Here is a 23,490-nt window from a genome sequence, read left to right on the forward strand (position 1 = left end):
TTTCTGTAATATTTTATTAATCATCAGTTCAGGGCACAGGTTAAGTGGTAGATCTGGGATATTAAAATGCAAAACAACAGTTTTCGTAGCATTTAATTTTCCTAAAGATGCATGCTCCAAAAATTTGCTGTCCAAGGCCTCTATATTCAAGGAGATATGGATAATTTAATAAAAATCTGTACCAAATATAAATAGGTTAAATTCCCCACACACAGCAGAATTTTGTTTTTCATAAATCTTTTCCTGATCAGCCAGAAAGAGTAATTTTAAAAAACGGTCAAGTGATAAAAGAGAAAGTTATCATTACTGAAGTCAAATTAAGCTGTAAATTAGAAGAAAAACCAATGCTGGTTAAACACAGCTTTTTTCTATCCATGGCAGAGAAATGAAGTGCCAGCTGCTGTTTTCATAAGATGCTTCTCAAATATCAGAAATTTTGCACCTGGCATATAAACTGAGTAGCCTGGTTGAGTTGACTGCTAGTTTAATAGATGACTCTAAATTTTTTTTTAAAAAAAGGGAATACATGAAAGTAACCAGATACATCAACTGTATCAATGTTGATATCATAAGAAAACAAAATATAAACCACATAAAACTTTTTCATGCTGGATTATTAATCCCCCTAAAAAAAGACTCTCAATTTCAACACATTGCAACAAAGAACTAAAGGAATAGTTTAAAAATTATATAATTATTTTTTATGTTGGAAAATGACCAATGATAACTTGTATAGGTCTAAATAAATGATTTTAAGATATCGTGCAGTCCAAATCAGTAATGACTAACCACTCAATGTGGTTATTGAGTATTTGAAATGTCGCTAGTCTGTAACAGGATGTGTTGTAAGCACAAACTGCATAACCTATTTTAGAGACTCAATATGATAAAAAAAATTTTTAATTGCAATTTTGAAAATATTTACTAAACATTAAAATAATAATTTGGATACAGATTCAATAAAATATATTGTTAAAATTATTTTCATGCTATTCTTTTTAATTTTTTCTGTAGCTACTAAAAATTTTAAAATAACATTTGCTTGCATTATATCTCTATTGGATAATGATGAACTGGAGCGGCAAGATTTGGGTTCAATTCAACTAAGGGAACTGAACCTAGAAATTCAACTAGACTTTGACTCTGTCCTACTCCAAATTTCCAATAATCCTAATATTTGTAAATATTTCATCTAGATATATCTCTTCTATGTTCTATTGTCTAATATATAGTATCATCATTGCATTAACACATATCATATTACATCAGCATACTCTCCACACTAATAAGCACTCTATGAATGGTAGCTATTATAACATAATTATCACATGCTCAATCAGCAAAATATTATCACATCATTTTAAACATTTTGCTCCAGAATCTGATATGGAAACTGATACACAGTGGACTCAGAACAAAAATTTCCAGAATAAACAAATGAGTAAATGTATTAGCCAATAAGTGCATAAATGACATATTCGAGTTAAGGGAAACTTTTCAGAATCAGCAAAAATATAATGAAATAGTATCATTTCCCTTTTTATCATGTCAGGACTTAATCTTATCTGAAAAACAGATAAGATTTGGAGTCAGAATTTTCTAAATATCCTGATGTGGATCTAGGGTAAAAGTAAAGCTTGTCTTACTAGAAAATTCTCAAAGACAGAGATCTAAATGCACCATTAAACTATCAATGTAGATTTACTGGCCAATTAAATTTTATAAATGGTTAGAAAATTGGGCTCAACAAACTAGGCCGTTCCATCTTTCATATCTAAGATCCTTTGTTAGTTTTCTGTAGGTGCTGTAACAAATCGCCACAAACTTACTGACTTAAAACAACATACATTATTCTCTTACAGTTCTGGAGGCCAGAAGTCTAAAATCAATTCCATGAACCAAAATCAAGTTGTAGGCTGTGTCATGCTCCCTCTGGATGACCTAGCAGAGAATCTGTTCCTTGCATCTTCCAGTTTGTAGTGGCTGCTGGCATTCCTTGGCTTTTGGACACATCACTCAAATCTCTACCTCTGTGGTCAAATCTCCCTTGGTCTCTCTCCTATAAAGACACTTGTGATTGTATCAGGGCCCACCCAGATAATGCAAGATAATCTCCCCATCTTAAGATCTTTAGCTGAATCACACTTGCAAAATATTTACCATATAAGGTTATTTTTAGAGGTGCCAGAATTAGGATAGAAAATCTTGGAGAGCCATTACTCATCCTAAGTTAGACCCCGATAAAGAGATTTTCAATCTTCATTAAAACGTTCACTAAAAATAGTCATTTTTTATATATCACTTTGCAACTTTTATTAAAGCTGGATGAGCACAACCAAATTTTTTTATGTGGCAGTTATGTGTCTAATGCACACTCGTTTTGCATCTTGGTAGTGAGCTGCATGTTTTACGTTTCCACATTTTTACATACTCACCTATCTGCCTCATGTCTCCTAAAAATCTCAGATACTGCAATATTCTGAGAGGATGATTTCTCACTTTTGATATCATAATAATGCTTTTGTCCTCCCAAAAAACTTTTGATAAATCCATTCATTTGGCAAGTAATAAGGAGTCCCCAGGGACTTTCGGAAAGTCCAGAGTGGCCAACTAGCTGGTCGTGTGCTCAAAGGAAATTTGTCAGCCAGTGGCCGTGCACATGCAATTGTTGCTCAGAAAATAATTTTCAACTAACCAGTTTTCTAAATTGAATTTTCACAAATTTTTTGCATGAACACAAACTAGATGCGTAAATGATACAGAGCAATAAAGTAGTCATGTAAATTATTCAACATATTTTAATTATATCTAAAATTTGAGGTCATAAAGATAAGGATAGTTGTATATTAGTGACAGATTGCCATTATTCTTAAATTTTTTCAATATATTTGTAAAATATGAAATTTTCCTAGTTTAATTACATTCCCAACCAAGAGGGGGAGTAAAAAAATATAATTCATAAAGCTGTCTTTTTTCTATTGCCATCCAGTGATCAAATAATCATAGTGCATATCACATATTAAAAAGTTAAGGCATATTGGACTAGTAAGTAAGCCTACATATTTGCTTTTGTGTTTCAGGAATATTTAGCCTAATATCTGAACACACAAAAGAAGAAACCAAGAAAGTGACTCACAATTAAAAGTTACCTTCCTTCTCATTTTAATTATTATGATAATAGTAACAACTAATAAGAGATTAGTCTTTTAGTCCTCAAATGATATTGTGCTCAACAATAGCTTAACCAATATCATTTTTTTCTGAACTGTATATTAAGATAGATGATTTATAGTTATAATTTGGTCAACAGAATAGAGTTTAAAAAAAAAATGAGGTAACCTAATGGCAGGACTCAGATAATGCCACTTGCCCTCTGTTTAGTCACATACACATTGCATCCCTTTGGCCAAGGTATAAGCTTTAGCGGAGTAGAGACTGCCTTAGGCTTAGCTGTTCCTGCTTCAGTGCTTCGTCCAGACCTTGGCACAGTCAGTACTCAGTAAATAGTTTTTGAAAGAATGCATAGTGTTTATGTTTATTGCAATTGGGTTTGGTGAAAATTACACTAAACTTTAGTAAACTAAAGAACTGAATCAAAACAATATAAAGCCACACTGGCTCTTCCAGAGGTATTTAAATAATCTCTTCATACACTGGACTTAAATTCCAAATAGCTCTCACTCCATTTTCCTTTTTAAAATTAACAACTGTCTAAAAATCTTGTATTCTATGTTTAGCAACTTTGTCAGTGGACTTTTTGTTTTCATAGGAAATGTACATTTTTTTGTTCCATTCAATAGAAACTCTCTTGTTTAATCCTCAGTAAAATAATATATGGTGTGAACATGTTCTCTCTATATGTCAGTCTTAAACGGAAGAGAGATGCATTAATCTTTCCTTAGTCTTCTATACTTAATCATCCAGATTGAATCTTAAGAATTGTTTCCTAACCCTTAATTATTTTTACTTCTTTCTTTTGAACTTTTATTAAGTAGTGGAAATTTCACGTAAAAGTACTCAAATACTAATACCAACAATGAAAGGTATGAAAAAAAAGATTCATTCTAGTCAGAGTATGTGTGGGGCTTTTTGCAGGGTGGTGGTGGAGGTAAGCCAGTTGAAAATTCTCCACGTTTCATTGATATTAGTTCAAAATTTACCCCCAAAATGCCATGCTTATGCCTAAGACAGTAGTTTAAAGGTACATGTGATCTTGGCACTCTCAACAAAGTCTTCTGGAAAAATAACCAACTCTTTACACCAAGCCACCATTTATAATGCATACTCAAGAAATATCAGATATTATCATAGATACAATGATAAACAACACTTACTTTAAAACATCATAATACATAGTTGAATGCTTTCTGTTCATGGTGCACGTATTTCATGCAAATAAGTGCTTCTTTCTTGCTTCCCTGCCTCTAGATTTCATCCATATGAATACTGCACAAGTTCCTAAAGCTCAAGTGTCCACAAATTAATGTTCTATTTCTATGAGCTTCCTTTAGGTGCTCTTCCTCTTCTATTCCCTATTCTATTCAACGATATAAAAAGCCATCCAGCCAATTAACAGAAACCTAACAGTTACCTTAGATTAAGAGTTTAAACATCCTTTCTCCCATTCATTTACAATCTGATAGTGAGAGGGCTCATGTGGCTCAATGATCAGTTATAAAAAGAAGGCACCAATTGGTTGATTTACTGATTCTTCAGATCTTATCGAACTTCTCTTATGTGTCAGGCAATAAAGTGGATAATGAGGCTGCTTGCCTGTATTAAATACAGAGAGTATGCTCACATCTGCATATGTCAGATAGGTAAATAAATATCATTATAAACTTTATGATGGAAATATGGAAAAATAAAGTAGTCAGGAAAGGCTATGCAGAGTGGTGTAATTCCTGTGTCTAAAATGTGATATCTGGTCAGCACACGCTGACCAGCTCATTCAAAAACAATTATGATGTGTCTGGAAGAACAACAGTTTAGGAATTCTCTGTTGGATGAATATCCTAATGTTTCTTAAAAATAATTATTTTTCTACTCTGAGGCTTACTGAATTGAAGTTTCCTTTAAATGCCAGGGGGATTACCCATTGTAGACCTCAAGTAGTGAAGTAAAAAGACAGATGGAGAGCTCAGTAAAAGCAGCAGAGACAGTAAATGTACATTTAGAGGACATTAGCACATAAGGAGTAACTGACCCTTTTGACAAAACCAAGGTCCTCTAGAGAGTATTAATGAGAACATGGGAAGATAAGAATAAGGTCAGAGCCTTAAAAAACATATCAGTATTTATAGGGCAGACAGGAAGATTAAGACCCAGCCAAAGAGAGGAAAAATAACTAAAAGAGTACTCAATGATATAAGGACAAAAATGTATGTGTGCGTTCAATGTCATATTTCTATAGTTATAAATATCCTTCTATTATTTTAGGTAGAAGTTTATATATGTATATATTTATACATATCTACTCCAAAAATGTTGCAATCATAGAACTTGATAGGTTGTACTATGACAGTATTTATCTTCGCTCTTTCTTTTTATAATCACAAGATCTCTCTTACATTTTAAGATCTTTCCTGCTTCTTTCACCATTCATAATGGTTACAGGGAGAGGACAAAACATAAAATATACTTTTTAAGGCCTTCTCTAATCTTGCTTCTCTGAAGAACATAAAATAATTTCTTAGTTCTGGCTTTATTTCTGTCACCATTTCAAACATGTCATGTAGGGGTAGTTAAGGCCAAGGAAGGACAGCATTAAGCCAAAGGAAGAGAACATTGCAAGGAAAGAGCTGCCGATTACAGAAAAGGCTACAAATCATAGTGACCTCACCCAGAACAGTTCAGTGAAGCAGTGAGGATGACTTTAAAATGCAAAGGGTAAAGAAGGGAAGAAGTGGAGACAATGAGCCGTAGTGAGGCTGAATAAGTTTACATGGTGATAAAATGAAGAGAAACAGTAAAACACCTTGTATATGTTATGAAAGGATCCAAAGAAACTTGAACATACATATTGGGTGAAAGGAAGAGTCAATACAGAGAGAAAGTTTAAAAATATGAGGGTATGTAATAAACTCTGGGTTCAGGTCACAGGGTTAGGGAATCAGAAAGAGGTGGAATTATACACGAGAGAGATCAAGAGCAAAACAGTCACATATACGACTGACTTACAAGAACGCCGCTGACTCTCTGATCCTGACATAATTATTAACATAATACTAATACTAGGTTTACATTGTCGATGTTATTGTAGTTTAGCAACTATACCATTTGTTGAAGAATAAGCTGTGTTCAACTAAACCAGTTAGCAGATTAAGATAGACACATAGACCATCTATCTATCATCTATCTATCATCTATTTATCTCTCTATCATCTATCATCTATCATATAATCTATCATTGCATATGTTGATGATTTTAATTCAATTTATTCCATTTTACAATTATGTAATTGCTTTTACTGTCTAACCAAAGAGCCAGATTTTGCATTTATGTCTGTTGAATTTCCTTTTGATGTGATAGGCCCAGCATTTCAACTTAACGGCACATGAATTCTCTAATTCAGCAATCATCAAACTACAGTCTACCGGCCCACTTTTGTAAATAACTTTTTATTGGAACACAGCCACACCCATTCATTTATGTAATTTCTATGGCTGCTTTCCTGCTACAATGGCAGAGTTTAGTATTTGCAACAGAGAACTTATGGCCTGAAAAGCCTAACATATTTTCTATTTGGCCCTTTACAGAAAAAGTCAGCTAATTTCAGCATCTCATCCAATCTACTAATTATTTTTTCCAGCTAAAATATGCAAATTTCATAGATGTGTTTTCCATGTCTTTGTTCAAATTATTAAGAATTCTAAAACCAAAAGTGTCTAATCTAAAATACTGATAGAAATCCCTGCTCATCTTCCTCTCGACTAATAGAAATTTATTATCACTAAAAGAATGATCATGACAATTTATTATCATCCAGGCTACAACTGTTTTTCACGAGGTTGTCAAAATGAGCATTGTAAATTTTCTGATTGAAATCCATATACACTTAAGCTAATACCACTTCTAGTTTATGATCTTGGTAAACCTATCAAACATATTATCCAAGCTTTCCTTTATGACTCGAGGGCATCATTTAAAAAATCAACAACTTTACTGGGTTGCAATATAATAATTCTCTGGTGACATAGGGAGATAGGTTGTGTCTTAGTCCATTCAGGCTACTATAACAAAATACCATAGATTGAGTAGCTTATAAACAATAGAAATGTATTTCTTACAGTTCTAGAGTCCAAGATCAAGGTGCCAATAGATTCAGTGTCTTTTTGCTGTATCCTTATATGGCAGGAGGAGCAAGGGATCTCTCTGGAGTCTCTCTTGCAAGAGATCTCTCTGGTGTCCCATTCATGTGGACTCTGTCCTCATGAACTAATAAATTCCCAAAGGTTCCACTTCCTAATGTCATCACATTGGGGGTTATGAATTTTAACATATAATTTGGGGGAACACAAACATTCAGTTCACTGTAGACTGGAACTATTTTCACCGTATTCAATAAGAAGCTTAAGCTAGTTGTACTTGCTTAGGTCTTACAAATGTTTTTCAAAGCCTGAAAATATAAGAGGAAGCAGGAAAACTACAAGCTGTCACTTCTCAATGTTAATACTGTGATAATTTGAGCCAGTCCTGTTCTTTAACCCAACAGCAAGCTCCTATTCTGCTGTGAGTATGGAAACCACATAAACAAGTGGGATGGAATTACATGGAGAGTAAAGGCAAATGTTCTTTCAATGTCTACCACATGAACCTTATAAACTCATTTACACACTTTGTGACACTGATTTTGGCTTTTAAGTGAATTTGTTGCATATTTATTAGTTCGTTTGGTTGCTTTTTACATAGCTGAGGTTGCTGAATAGCTATAAAAATAGGCTGTTGCTATATTGCTTATTAAATGTTTTAGTGAAATGGAAAACTTGTCAGCAGCTTCTCACAATTAGGTCTGAAATGACTTGTTTAAAGCTGACAGCATATTTATCCCATGCTCACAGTTCACACCCAGTAATTGTCACTGGGCTCCTTCAGTACAAAGAAGGCATGCTGTATTTCAAATTTCAAAACTTAAGACTCCTAATACACAAGGTTTTGAATCGTGCTTAGCTCACTTTTATAGGCAAATTACTGCATCCAATACTATGTCTTCATAAACATTCTACAAAAAAAAAGTACTTAAGTAAAAAACCTAAAATCAGAAAGGATCGCTGCTTGTAATGAAACACAGCTTATGTGCCTGTGCTATGGTGCTTTCACAGACCTGTCTCCCGATTATACAAAACCCACTAATCTGCACAAATCACAAGAAAACACAGTATTAACCTATTAATATTAAAGCTAATATAATTGATGTCCACATATCAAGGTGCAGAGCAGAGAAAAGATATATTCTTATATGCATCATCAATGCTTGTAAGAAACAAGGTTTGCTTCATTCCTGTTCTGAAAAAATAATCCTCGGAAGAAAATGTCTTTTCCTGTCTGTGCACTTGTATATGATAGTGTCTCATGGGCTTATTCCTTTATTTTTGACTTATTATTTGGTCCTGAAATACTGTAGTGGGAGGTAGAATATTTTTGCTATAGCATTAGTCTTGGATTATTTTCTTTTTTGCTATTAAATATTATCCCCCTGTAGCTTTTTGTTGATACTATCTTTCTCATAAGAGTTAATGGGAAAATGCTCCCCTTTATATTGCATTAATTCTGAAATGTAGAAGTTTGAAATAACTTAAAACATTGCCAAACACTAGACAGGCTACTTTCATGATTTACATTACCCTAAAAAACCTCAGATAAAGTAAACAATTTCCAAATCTTGTGTGCTGAGATGTAGAGGGGAATCCAGGGTGAGGGGACTTCAGTGATGCCCCAAGGCACTGGGCACCTAAATTTAAAGATTTTGGACTAGGAAAGTCAGGCATGTCTTCCGCTATCACATTAAAAATGACATAATTCTGTGTCTGTGTCCCATAGGCAGTGGCAGTGTAGAAAGATTGGTCTCTATCACAGCTCTGGCCTGGTTGACTTCTCAATAACACTAGTACTCAGTAGTCAAACATAGAACAGGCCATATCTTTCTCTAAATTAAGTCTTTCATTGGCTTCCCATTGCCTTCAATATGATTACCAAACTCCCTAACATTACTTCCCAGGCCTTTCACTAGTGGACACTTGCTTAACTATGGATTCTCATCTCCAAACCTTGGCAAGTGCTATTCTCTGCACTAGGAAACTCCCCACTCCTTCCTCACTGCCACCAGCGTCTTAACTCCTACTTTAGTCCCAGTTTAGACATCACTTCCTCCAGGAAACCCTCCCCAATCCCTAAAATCTATATTAAGCACTACCTGTAAATTCCCATCTCCCTGTGCATTTCCTTCATGAAAGCATGTATCACACTACACAGAGCTTTCACAGTTTTTAAATGGCAAGATGCATTTTTTTTTCAAATAAGAATCTCATGATGAATTCAAATATGCCAAACATAAATGTGGAGATACATGGAATTATTCTGTTGAAGAAGAAGTGGAGAACCTGGAGCTGCACACGTTCAGCCTTCCCAGGACACCTGTGCTGACCTATATGGCACTTTTGGAGAATTTCGGGACTCTCCAGAATGCATCTGAAAGACAACTACAATATACTGAAACTAAGTACTTATTTTTCCATATTGCCCACTAGACTATAGGCTCTAAAAAGGCAGGAACCATGTAGGTTTCCCTCATAATGTGCTTGATAACTGAGCATCTAGCACAGAAACTGGCAGATATTAGAGATGCAATAAATAATTGAACAAGTGAATAATAAGTACAGCAGGGGTCAGCAGCAGAGCTCAGGATAAATAACTATTTGTCCTTTCATCTTTAGAGGACAGTCTGGATCAAGTAAAGAAAGATCTGAAAAGAAATAACTTTAAAAGAGATTAGGTAGTGCAAACGGTAGCTCAGTAGCTCGTCTCCACCCTAAAGCCACCTTGATCCTTTGTGAAGACCAATGCATTACCAAAGTATCATAGCATAGAAGAGTTAGAAACATCCTATATCTAGTTTGCTTAAAAGATGTTCTTATTTTAATACAAAGAAGAATTTTATTAAGGTGTTTAGAAAGTGCCTTCTTATTCTGATCAGATCTTTACAGCAAAGAAAGTTCAAGAGTAAGCTCCAGGAGGAAGATGATTTACATTATGACTCAACTCTCAAGGATGATGACACAAATATGCATATCCTTCCAGATTCTTAGAATGATGAGATTCTCTGAGACCACATATGCCTAAGAATCTCGTGAGACAGCATGCTTATAGCTAGGCATTAGTGATCAGTAACTCTTGGGGACATTGCTCCATTGCTGTATCTATAGTTCTGAAACAGTTTTGCTTTCATTCGCTGAAAGGGAAAATCCTGTAGATGAAAATTAGTCATTCAATTAACACAGCACTCACGACCTAGTGGCATCTTCCATTACACAGTATATGGACACCTGGCAAAACCAGCCTCTTTAAAAGAACCTCTAATAAGTAATATAACCTACTGTAGCAAGTCAAAGTTATGTTTCATATAAAATATACAATCATCACTATGTTCTATAAAATTACGAGGTTTTACTGCCCTTAGATTTGAAAAGAAATATAAACAGAGAAGAGCCCATGATTTGGACGCTAATCTGCTTCTTAGCTTTAAGACCCTTTAATTTGTTAATATTGTTCTCTGTTTTGTCACCTACCCTTAAAACTCTGATCTTTGCACAAAGGCAATGTGTTGTGTGTTATCAGTGAGGACAATAGAAACCAATGTTATTTAAGAAACAAGCTTGACTACTTAAAAATCTAAGATCACAATTACTAAAATTGCAAGCCTATCACTAGATAATGATAATATAATATACGATTCAAGTACTGGCATATTAAACAACCAAACAGAACTAAATATATATATGTTCGGAACTAAATTCAGAATCATTGACTACAAACACCTGCACTTTCTGAAAACAACAATAGGTAAAGAAAATGCAGAGTGATTCTGTGTTCTTGACCCCCCTTAGAAGAACGTTCTACCCAGTTTGATTTAAAAATAAGTAAGTAATATTGTCAGTTAATTGCTACCTTTACACTTCTTGATCCACACTCAGTTGTGGCCAGTTATTATTACAAAAACACCAAGTGCGTAGGCACCAAAATAAGAATATGTGAATGCTACTGCCAAATGAAGGTTTTCTCTGTGCCAAGAGGTGGATCAGGAAGAGATATCAAAAGTAAATTGGTTTGAGAAAGAATAATAAATATATACATGAAAGTATAAATATTTATTAAGTACTGCAAACTAATTTTAATCCTTCTTAACTATAGAACTAGATTCCTTTTAGATACAGAGACCAAATCAATCACCCTCCTCCATTGGGTCACCTTTAGCCATCCTGTAGGTACCTGGAAGAGCTCTACAGATATCCCTTTTAGAATAAGAATACACTTAACTCTTGAACAATATGCCTTTGAATTATGTGGGTTGACTTATATGCAATTTTTTTCAATAATGCTATAAATGTGTTTATTATGATTTTTTAAATAACATTTTCTTTTTTCTAGCTTACTTTATTGTAAGAATAGAGTATATAATACATATAACATACAAAATATTGTTTATGTTATCGGTAAGGCTTCCAAACAATGGTAGGCAATTAATAAATAAGTTTTGGGGGAGTCAAAAGTTAATATGCAGATTTTTAACTGACAGGGGGTTGATGACCCTAACGCCCACATTGTTCAAGGGTGAACTGTATAATGTAATGAAGAGTTCTGGAAGGTCAGAAGATAGCAGCAGACCAGCCTGCTACACTACGTAGAAGAAGATTATTATTTATCAACCCTTTATTTCTGTATCATTTCATAGCTGCTCCACTTATCTGAAGCTATTAAGTGAAGGTAGATCGAAAACAAGTTTGCTTGTTTGTTTGTTTGTTTGTTTGTTTTTGTATCAAATTGGGTAGGATGCAACAAGCCTCATGCCCAGAACAGGATGTCTGCCTTCTTTCTTTCTTTCTTAACCCCAACATTAGGTAACAGGTAACAGGGCCAGCACAGAGAAATCAATGGAATGCAAGTGTAAAGATAGTTCCATCATCAGGTAATGGTTTCTAAAATCCTTATTCAAAGGTCAAGTCTAATTTTTTGTTGTGATTTCTTCCCATTTGTAATCTGAGGGTCTGATTTTCTAAAGACCCTAAATTAATGTTTGGAAACTTTTTATCTTCTGTCTTTCCCCTTTTTATAGTCCATGTTCATGCCCTTCCCGAGTTTACATCCAATCTTAATCTGATAGTTGAAAGAACAAGAATATTGTCTTCTTTAACGAGCCATTAGAGAACTTTGGGAGAACAAGTTGAAAATGTCTGGAATCAGAACAAGAGTTTAATTTAATAAATTACTGTTTTCTCTTGTCAGCTCAACTGTTGCCATTAAGATTTTCCAGACAATATCTAGATCTTTTCAAAGGCCCTTTATTTTTAGTCCCACATCAAAACTCTGTGGCAATGTTTCTAAATCTTTTTTTCATTATTGTTAATCCCCACTTAAGGGGCCTTTTTAGACTTTTTTTTTCCTAATCGCGTCCCCTCCCTATGAAATATTAACACTACAGATATACTGTTTATCTGTTTGTATGTACTGGCCCTTTGGAGGACACAAAACCATGGTAACATTTAAGAATTTGTTCACCTCCTAAGACCCAGTCTCACCCCTTTGGGGCAATTTTGCCTCTCTTTGAGAATGCATGCTCTATAACACTTAAGAATAAGCTGCTTTTTGAAAATTCCCCAAACAACACATTATGAGTGTTAAATTTTTTAACTCTGTATTTTATTTTAATCTCACGACCTTTTCTCCTTTCCTAGTGTTGTTTATAGAATGAGATTGACATTGACAAAAGTATTGAAGAGTCTGAACTAATCAAAATATGTGTGTGTGTGTGTGTGTGTGTGTGTGTCTAATGTTAAGAGAAATTGTAAAACCACTTTAGCTAAAATATGGAGAAATAAATCCAGGTAGTTTTCAAAATTTTGATAAGATAAATCATTTCTCATACAGACTACATAGATGTACAGAGTTTTAACAGCGAAAAGTAAAATAAGATCATTCTATTCCAAAAAAAAAGTATTAGGAGTTGCATAACTTGGTTTTGGTTGGAATCTTGGTTAATGGGCAATGATTCCATATTTTTCATATTCTGTCCTTGACTTCTTGTAACTGATACTGGGAGGCTAAGGATTACAAAATTATGGCTATGAGGTCATGCAAATTATAAATGGCATTTACTCCATGTAGCTGAAAGAACATATAAAGTGCAAACATTAACAAATCTAAAAATTCAACCAGAACACTGTTCCTGATGGAAACATTAATGAGTAAAACAAAACTATGAAAGTTTGGTCTTAAGCCTAAACTTTTTTTTTTTAAGTTTAATAAGAAAATTTTATGCTTTAACTAAGCTGGAATTATTAAAAAGGCACTGCTAGCATATTTTACATAAAACAGTGTGAAAAAGTAGTACTTGACATATAGGGGCATCTTCTGGCCAGGAGTTTGACTCTACAGTTTCTCTGTATCCTCCACACACCTACACCTCTTCAGAGGACGTGAGCACACTGAAATCCACAGTCTACTTGTCATCAGAAAATATAATAAAAGTTTTTTTTTGTTGTTTGTTTCAAAGTTTAAAAGCCTTTCAGTGAAGTTTAAATTAAGGACATTTCAAGAGAAAAACTAACAAGGGAGTAAGATGGCTAATATGAATTTACCAGAAAACAGTCAAGTGTTGCCAGCTCAAACAGTGAAAATATTAAGAATGGCATGTTGCTTTCCTTAGGAGATGTGTTAGAACTTTAAGCAAGCAAAGAGGAGAAAGATATTAATGAAGGGGAAAAAAAAGCCTATGAGTCAGTTCAGGTAGATAGCAGAAACAGCTGCAAAGTATTGGCAACATCAGCTGTAGTTGAGAATTGAGGAATAAATCAACTTCAGATTTTGATGGAGGCCCAGAAAGTAAATAAACTCAATTAAAGTCTCTGGGACCCAATGACCCAGGTGTCCTCTGGAGTAAAGGAAAACAAACAAGCCTGCTTGGGATCTGGCTTAGGATAGCTGTTTAAAGAGCTTTGCTTTTTGCAAACAGTTGCAAAAAGACTGCAAAAAAAAAAAAGACTTCTGTGTAAGGAAACTAATAGCAGAAGCTCCATCTCCCTGTGATAGAGATAAAACTCCCAAACCCCTACTCTCAGACCCTGAGTTTCTGGCTACTTTGAACCCCAATGGGGAAAGTCACTCTGGGGAGGAAAAGGCAACAGGCTGCACACGGCCATCTCCTCAAAATAAATATTATATAAAAAAGTTGTCACTCTGTTCCAGACATGACTGTGACACTAAAACGCATTGTTCCCTCTCCCCCCACTACAAAAATAAAAATAAATCACCCAGGAAAAATCACTCCTGAGTCCCGCCACCTATCACAAATACCCCATCCATCCGAGTTTTGAGTCCAAAAAGGTTAAGAGCTTGACCGATGGGCGGCGCAGCCTGCGACTTTCTGCAACTCCGTGGTCCTACCTAGTATGACTACTGAATACCAAAATGACTTCTCTAGAGTATAGAGAGGAGCCACCTGACCCATTCGATCGCCTCCGGCACGGGTCCCACACCCCTCAATCCCATTCCGGAAAAAGGGGCTCTCGCAGGACTGGGAACAGACCTGAAACCCCTCCCCCTTCCCCGACCCCCGCCACCACAATGCATTCACCAGGGTTCATATGAAAGATGGTGGGGCGGGGGGGTGTGGGGAGGAGGTGGAGGGCAATGACAAGAAAAAAAGTGCTTTTATAAATAAATAGATAGATGATAGATAGATAGATGATAGATAGATAGATAGATAGATAGATAGATAGATAGATAGATAGATAGATAGATAGATAGATAGATAAAATCGGAGTCTCTTACCATCTCGCCTAAGGTTGGAGTTGCGCAAAGCTTTGATGGATGCGCTCTGCGGAGCTGCAGAAGTGTCCCGATAGCTGCAAAAGTTTGCGCAGACTAGAGTGTAGACGAGGATGAGCCGGTGCATTGGGATCAGCAACTTAGGGACAGCGTCGCTCCAAGAAAAATCCGGGAGAGGCTTCCGGGATCGACGCCGTGCCTCGCTCCTGCCGCCTGCGCTTGCCCAGCGATTACCCCGGCCGCTGTGCTAATCGCCGAGCTCTCCCCAAACTTCCTGCATGCTGAACTTTCTGAGCGCGTGTGGGTGCCGCACTTCCTTGTGGTGCTAGAGTTGATAAATGGTGACGGGACAAACAACAGGTTGACGTTTGTTCGCCCCCTCCGGTGGCCAGCAGCTGCAGCACAGGCTGCAGGGGGCGGGCGGCACGGCGTCCCCCGGCTGGCGAGCGGAGCAGCTGGGTCCTCCGCCACAGCTGCTGCAGCTCCAGAGCTGCGCGCACTTGGGCTCTCAGCAGCCGCAGGAGCATTCCAGCTCTTCAGGTCAGGCCGAAACGCGCTCCACAACTGAGCATGCCCAGTTTGACAGTGGGCCAGAACTCTTCCCACCACTTTGGACTTAACCCTAGACCTCAGACCAGAAAGCGGGCAGAGAGCAAGGTGGCTGGGAGAAAGTGGGAGGAGGTAGAATCTCACTACTTTTCCAGAGGTGACTGGCTCATCCACCCACAAGACATAGCTCATGCTTTGGCGATAGTGGGATTTGGATAAGGGGCTGGAGTTGGAAGTGCTTAGTTCACAATAACCAAGGTCAGATTCTACTTAGTCAAGATTTCACGCAACTGCAGAGGAGCTCGATTCTGAGCTTTCCTTTGAGCTCCAGTCGGTATGACCTTAGCTGAGTCAAGGTTCATTCATCAGGGAGAAAAGCATCCAGTCTTTTCTAGCTCACAGGGCTCTAGTTGTTAGGGGTCCATGTGGTGAAATGTACAATAAATCATCAAGGCTGTTTTTATATGCCCCACCCTCACCCCCTGCACAGTAGAAGGGGCTAGAGATCAGGGTGGGGTTGAGGAGGATACAGATTGGCAAGGTGAAGTTGTTCTTTGTCCACAGGAAGAGGCCCTGAACATCCAGGTGTTTGGGCCTCCCTGCTATGAGTATCTGGAAGCTCTCAGGTCCAGGGGATCTGCCTCTGGATTCCAGGAACTTCTACATCATGCATCTATCTTCCTGTTTAGGGGGACTGTATTTGGAACAGGAGTGGATCTAGACTCTGCTGCTCATTAGCTTTGTCACCTTGAGTAATTCATTTGACCTCTTGAGCCTCTATTTCTTAACTTATAAAAGTAACAATTCTTAGTTTGTATGGTTGTGGTGGGAATTATATGAGATAATTTTAGTATATTGCTTTGTTCGTGGCTCAATCCAAGTCCAAATTTACATAATTTCCTAATTGCTCACCTATCGCATATAAAAGAAACATTTTTTTTTTCCTTCTCCTTATGGCCTCCCAGCTTCTGAAAGTCTGGGGAATGAGAAGTAAGTGATATCCATATAGAGAGAGCTGGAAGTGGCTGGGAAGGGTAGGAAATTCAGGAATATATAAACTTTACAATAAGCATCCAATGCTGACAAGGATACATGTGTTCTTTCCATGTACTGGAAAATTAATGTTGTTCACCTCTTGGCATTTTTATCTAAAATAGTGTTTTACAAACTGCAGGTTTATGGGTCCTAAAAATCCATTTTTAAGACCAGCATTATTATTTTTTACTAACACTTTATATTTTAGAGTAGTTTTAGGTTCACAGCAAAATTGGATGGAAGGTATAGAGAGCAGTTTTAGGCTCATAGCAAAATTAAGAGAAAAGTACAGAAATTTCCCATATACCCCTCTGCCCACACATGCATAGCCTCCTCCATTATCAACATCCCCACCAGAATGGTACATTTGTTACAATTTATGAACCTACATAGTAAAAGCCCAAAATTTACCTTATGGTATGCTCTTGGTTACATATGTTACACAAAAAGTTACATTTGGTTCACTCTTGGTGTTGTACATTTTATGGGTTTGGACAAATAAATAACCACATACATTCATCATTAAGGTATCACACAGAGTGTTTTCACTGCTCTAAGAATCCTCTGTGCTCCGGCATTATTTTTAAATAAATGGTATGGAATACAATGGCTTAGAGATTTAATTATCAGGGTTCACTGTAGATAATAATGTTACATATCATTTCATGAATATTTTATGTCAGATACACACATGCTGGGATGTAAAAGTTATTTCTGTGGGTGTAATCACAAAAATTGAAGCCACTGAAAAAAAAGGTCTGATCACATTGTCTCAAAACATAAGCAATCCCTGGAAGAGTCACCAAGGAGAGGCATAAAATTGGGTTTGCATTCGTTTATTCATTTAAAAAGTATTAATTAAAATTTAGATTTTCCCTTTTGCCATGGCCTAGTCTAAAAATCCTGGGGCTAAAATAGTGAACATGAGAGATAAGATCTCTAATCCCTTGGAGTTTACATTCTAATGAAGGAGATGGACCAGAAGCAAGTAAATTCATATCTATATTAATAAGAGAAGAGGGTCAGAGATTGATGACATTGGAGTGGGGGCTAATTAAAATATATGATACTATTTTTAAAAGTAGTTGGAAATGCTCATTAAAATTTCATACCTAGCTCCTGACATGAGACTATAGGAAAAAATGAGAAAAATGTGCTAGTGGCTTATGTTATTACAAGCCTAAAAATACTAAAGAGAATTATTTATTTAAATATCATATTAAATACTGAATTTGAAGTATTCAAATTAGTGTTGTCCAAGATACTAATAAATACTGTGTACTCTCAAGGCATTGTGAATTCGTAGTATCAAATAATTTAGCTAAGACTAGTAAAGGACATCACATATAATCAGCATGTTCTTGATTATTTTTAATGTCAGTAAATATCTAAAAATCAATGACAAGGCCAAAAAATTAGGCACCCAAGCCTAACCAATTGTTCTGAATCTGGTTTTAAATATTATCTAATAATTAATTCTACAAATTACATTAATTATATCAACTAAGGTATCATTGTATGTAATAGGTGATTAATAAAAATGTAACGAGAGAGTGAAACAGGTCTGGCATAAAGGTAAAATATGAGATTGTTTCAACTTACTTTTCATATGTATCTCAAACTTAACAAAAATTGAATTTGCCACTACATTTTAAGTACCTCTAGGTCAGCTAGAAGAACATGAACCAACATAATGAAATCAGATTTATAAATGTTTATTACTATTTGGAATAATATAGATCAACTATTCTATATTTAGCCATTGTTCAATGACATTCATATAACTATAAAATAACTCTATTATTTAAATTTTTTAAAAAAACTATGAGAGCAACTTATAATAGGTTGATTTAAAACAGCATTTATCCCAAATATTCCAGCAGTAATAATTTGATAAAAGGGTAGGTTAGGATGTGACACTATTTTTATTATATACTCTTTTCATTACACTAATAGAACATAAGAATGATGTTTTCCATTAAATTTTCAGATAATAAAAATTATGGTGGAAAAGGAATAAAATGTGGTATGACTTCTTTGAGGCCTTCTCATTTCTGCAAGTGGTTCATACCAAAGCATTTTTTAAAAAAGTGAACTTCTACAACCTTTAACTTATAACTCATTGCAGGACCTTTCTCTTGACTATAGTAGCCATGCTGTAAAGCCTACTCCATTCACAGAAGACATCCCTCTGTTATTCATCCTCTCCTACCAGATCTCAGGAAAAGCAAAATACCATGACATAACATCTTAATTTCTGCTCTGTCACTATACTATTGAGTTTGATCAATATTGAATCTGTATGGGACTTGAATCCCTTCTTGTAAAGTGGGAACATTATACTAGATTATCTTCAAGACTTCTTTCAAAAATCTGAATATTTTGTTTGATTTTTTAAATGTTGCTTTCACTCATAATTTTTTCCCATGTTCTATAAATGTAGCTTTATCACACTTAAATATGCACGTTAAATAGCTGTTAGAAAGTCTGATACAAGAATAAACATTTTCTACATATTTTAATGAGCTGATATTTTGAAATTCCAATAACTAATATATAATAAAATGATAGCTCTAACATTAATGGTTATGTTTATTTGCAAAATTATATTTTCTTTTTAAAAATCAATAGTTCAAATTTTTTTGAAAACAAAGGTAAAAAAATATGTTCTAATGGTAGAATTAACTATATAGATGATTAAAATTATGCCAAATTTAGAAAAGCAATTGATTCCAATGCTTTAAGATATTTAGCAAAATGATTTTGCTCAGAGAAACTAGGTTAAATTCAATTGTTTCCACAATTTTATAAAAGATAGTATTTGAATATTTGATGCCGAAGAATGAAATTAAATATTCATAACATTACAACTGTGGCAAATTTTTAAATTGTTCCAAATGATTTGAAAGACCTAGAATACCAGCATGGTTATTTTATATAAAGTATGTGCAAAATATATTATTAAATTATGGTGACTCAAGAAGCACACCATTTTTTTAAACCTATCTAATAATGTCTTTTAACAATTAAAGTTATCTTTTTGTTTAACTCATAGTTTTAACTGACTTGTTTGCCACATGTATCATATTTATTCTATTATTCCCATTTTTAGCTTCTTAAAAATATTAAATTCACTGTGTTTGAGGAGGGAAGAAATTACTCTGAAATTAGGGCTCTTTGGAGGACCGAAACTCAATGTTTTATTTAATTTGTTTCAAATGGCATTAATTTATTCTTCTTTCCGATTATTGGTGAGGGACCCCATGCCCTGAGTATTGCCTTTCCTCAATAAGACATGACACCGGATTCCTTCTTGTTAAATATTTGTCTTTAAACCTGTAATTTCAATGGCACATACTAAATGTATACTATAAAAATACAAGACGACTGTAGTGATGTTTCTTTCTACTGGGTAGATTAAAATTTCTATTTTATATAGATGCCTAATTTCTATTTTCCTGGTCCTAATTTGAAGAAAATCTTACTATATGGTAATACAATCATAAGCCTAGGTGTGTTCAATTGACACCACACTATTATTTACACATATTACCACATTTTATCTAGAATACTACATAGCAATGTCAAATAAAATTTACCCAGCTATAGTGCTGACACATTTTGAACAGTAACTTCCAGATTTGTTCTTTTTAAATTGGTTGTAGGTAAGACTATCAGTTCGACTTTTAACAATTAGCAGGTCCATTCAGATTGTTCTGCCAAGCATTTTTTCTTTTTTACTTCATTGAATTAACCAGTAATTCGGCTCAATAGAATGAGTCATTAAATTATAAGTCTATCACGTAAAAGAATTCCTATATCTATACTTTTTCTTCAAGTTAGTTATATTTTTATTTTCATTTATCCATCCTTGAGATGCATTATTTAAATGTAAGGTTTCAAAGATGAATATGTTGCCTATGCTGCAGGATTTCTTCCTTAATTGATCTGGGATGTCTGCCAATCGCCTTTAGAATTATGCACTTTTATCTTTATAAGATTGGCTTATATCCAGTAAGTTGTCATACTTTGAGTTCTTCTCTTACCTTGCCATTTCTTGAGCAAAAAAATTGGTATTCAGGTCTTTAAATGTTCCTTTCCTTGAGAGAGAGTTTTATTTCATTCAAAAAAATCTCTTCTTATATTTATATCCCTTGGAATTCTATATTACACGTTTATTCTCCTTTTTAGTCAAGCCAGTACTGAAGCTTTTAAGAGGACAATATTTAAAACTTTAGTATTTGACCCTTATTAATGAACAGATTCTTTTTCTCCCCAACTAGTATAGCCCATCTGCTGTGTATTCTCCTCCATCAAGTTGTTCCTTTTAAAAATCATTTTTTGTGTTTTAAAATCTTGGTGAATTTTTCCGACTTTCCTCTTTGTATTTAGTCTACTAAAGAAAATAAAATTGCACTGCAGAAGAGAAATGAGTATTGAAAGTGCTGTGCAAAATGAATAATATAGTTTATTTTGAATAAGCTAACTTGTAGTAGAAAAAAAAAGCACATCATTAGACATTGATCCTGATTTTTCTCTCAGATTTTTTTTGAGGCCACAAGGAATTTGTTTCCTATTCAGAAAACGGGAAGTATCCCTCATTTGAGAATTTCAAACTTTAAAAGGGAGACTTTTTATAAAGGGTAGATAATATCACTTGTTTCATCAATATAATCTTAAGAGTGTTTTAAAGAATCCTCAAGTCACCCTAAAGTGTAATATAACATGGCATCTTTTAAAGGTCATAACATATATTTCATGATTATATTCTTTGTGTTTGAGGATAAGCCACTTTCAAAGCTATGAAAAGCCACCTCTAGTTCAAACTGTTTGTTAGACGTTTCTTATTTAGAGTTGGCTGGAGTGAAACTTTAAACCTCTCAGGAAGCTTTGAAAAAATAAGCAAGCTTATTGATTTTATAGAGAACAATCAATGAGATGCATTCTCAAGAATGGACTAGACAAAGGGAAAAACAATAAAAATGTGACAAAGAAAGGATGTTGGAAACCATAGGAAAGAAGTAGGTTATTTCAAGGTAACGAAAGGAAAAAAAAAAAATCCATTCGATTATTTATTTATTTATTTATCTATCTATTTATTTATCTATCTATTTATTTATTTATTTTTGCACAATATTGAAACTTCTAGTAGAGACGAACCATGTCAGCTATTTAAACATCCATGAGAATTTTCAAAGTTTAACTTTTATTAAATTGAATTGACAGTAAATCTACTGTGGGTAATACTACTCTTCAGTTATCTTCAGTTAAGATGGCCGAATGAATGGCGTGAGCCACTCATGGATACTGAATTTCATATGTATATGTTTCCCATGATATTTCATTGTGTGTTCCCTGCCTATAGTTAGATTTCTTTCTGTCACCACATATTTGACCCCTTTTATCCCATCTACCTCCCATCTCCCCCCTCACCCACCCTCTGGTAACCACTAGTCTATTTATAATTCCTTAAATGGCTTAGCTTTAAAATCTGTCTGGGCACAATATATAACTGTAGAAAAACTAATATTCGTACTGATGAAGCCACAAGAACAGTGAAGTATCTGTGTGGAAATCGTGTCTTAAGAATTGTGAAAGTAAAGACTTGAAATGTATGGGAGTAAAAAGTGAGTTGGGGTAGGGGTTAGGGGTGCAGAGAGACACAAAAATTGTCTTTGAGTACTTGAAGATTTGGAGATCTGTTGAATGGAAGAGTAAATAAACTATTCTTTCTCTATAATGCACTTATTAGAAGGCACATTCTAATCAATACACTTTAAAAATATTAATTTGACCTGTTTAAGAATGGAATGAATTGTATTTTAAGACAGAAGTCATTTTTTCTTTCTTTTTAATTTTTTAATTTTTTAAAATTTTTTAGGTGAGGCAACCCTTGGTTGACCTCACAGACTGCAAGGACCTTGTCAGCTTATGATCTTTTATTTTTTTTATTTTTTACGCCTACAGCACCTGGTCTTCCTAGGTGGTCTCCCGTCCAAGTACTAACCAGGCCCGACCCTGCTTAGCTTCTGAGATCAGACGGGATTGGGCTTGTTCAGGGTAGCATGGCCATAGACTTTTTAATTATTAAAAGCATTATCAAGGGTACTGCATAAATATCAGGTGTATTGACAATGAAGCTGCTTTATTAAGGAGAAGTTTTAAAAGGCCTTAAGTGTTTTCATTCCAACTCTACAATTTTGTAATTCTATGATCATATCTCCCCCAAGATTATTTAGTTTTTGAACAATAATTCTATCATATATGGCAGAGCTGGGAATTTTTGATGGTTCTATTTCAGATCCTTTTCAAATGTTTTTAGTTACAAGTGTTGTCTAGACCCCCATTAAGGTACAGCAGCATTCTTAATACAGTCCTAAAGCATATACAAGGATGATCTTATATTGAGAATAAAAAGTATGCAAATTAATCATCTTCTTAATCTGGCCAACATCTTGAATGATTACACGTATATGTTCCCCTAATGCATTAAAGTTGATGTAATTGTTTTTCTAGCACATTATTAATTTTAACAAGCTCTGGAAAGTTTTTGAATTCACTTTTAAGGCCAAACATAACTGCAGAAAATATGAAAATACTAAGGCCGATAAAATCTGAGATGACTTTTTTTATGCTGTTTCAAAAATAACTTATTTTAGCAACTTGAAGAAACTGTAATAAAACTGAAGAGCAATCTCTAAACAGCCAAACTAGCTGTTCCAAAGACTATTCTGGAATGTCTCTGTACTTCACTCTGTGGGAGCCCTTTAGGTCCTAATTCAGAGCCGGCATGGTCTTACTTTGTCTAAAATTTAAACAGCACAAATATCTGGTTTCTCTATTAAGTAGCAAACTGGAAGGTGGAA

The 23,490-nt window shown here is 34.8% G+C and overlaps 1 protein-coding gene and 1 pseudogene across 2 annotated transcripts in view; both read right to left on the reverse strand.

The window, feature by feature from the left end:
* PDGFD (platelet derived growth factor D) overlaps window positions 1-15,541 on the reverse strand; it is a 219,245-nt gene extending 203,704 nt beyond the window's left edge. The window contains exon 1 of one of the 2 annotated variants that reach the window (XM_015585956.2): window positions 15,044-15,541. In XM_015585956.2, coding sequence (XP_015441442.1) covers window positions 15,044-15,167 — 124 coding nt within the window. In that variant the 5' untranslated portion in view covers window positions 15,168-15,541. The remainder of the gene's footprint in view (window positions 1-15,043) is intronic. The other variant, XM_015585955.2, reaches the window with a different exon arrangement.
* A 7,041-nt stretch (window positions 15,542-22,582) lies between these two features.
* LOC112476276 lies at window positions 22,583-22,701 on the reverse strand (annotated as a pseudogene).
* Window positions 22,702-23,490: the final 789 nt, after the last annotated feature.

The sequence above is a fragment of the Pteropus alecto genome, unplaced genomic scaffold (genome assembly GCF_000325575.1).
Source record: "Pteropus alecto unplaced genomic scaffold, ASM32557v1 scaffold12, whole genome shotgun sequence".
Taxonomy (NCBI): Eukaryota; Metazoa; Chordata; class Mammalia; order Chiroptera; family Pteropodidae; genus Pteropus; species Pteropus alecto.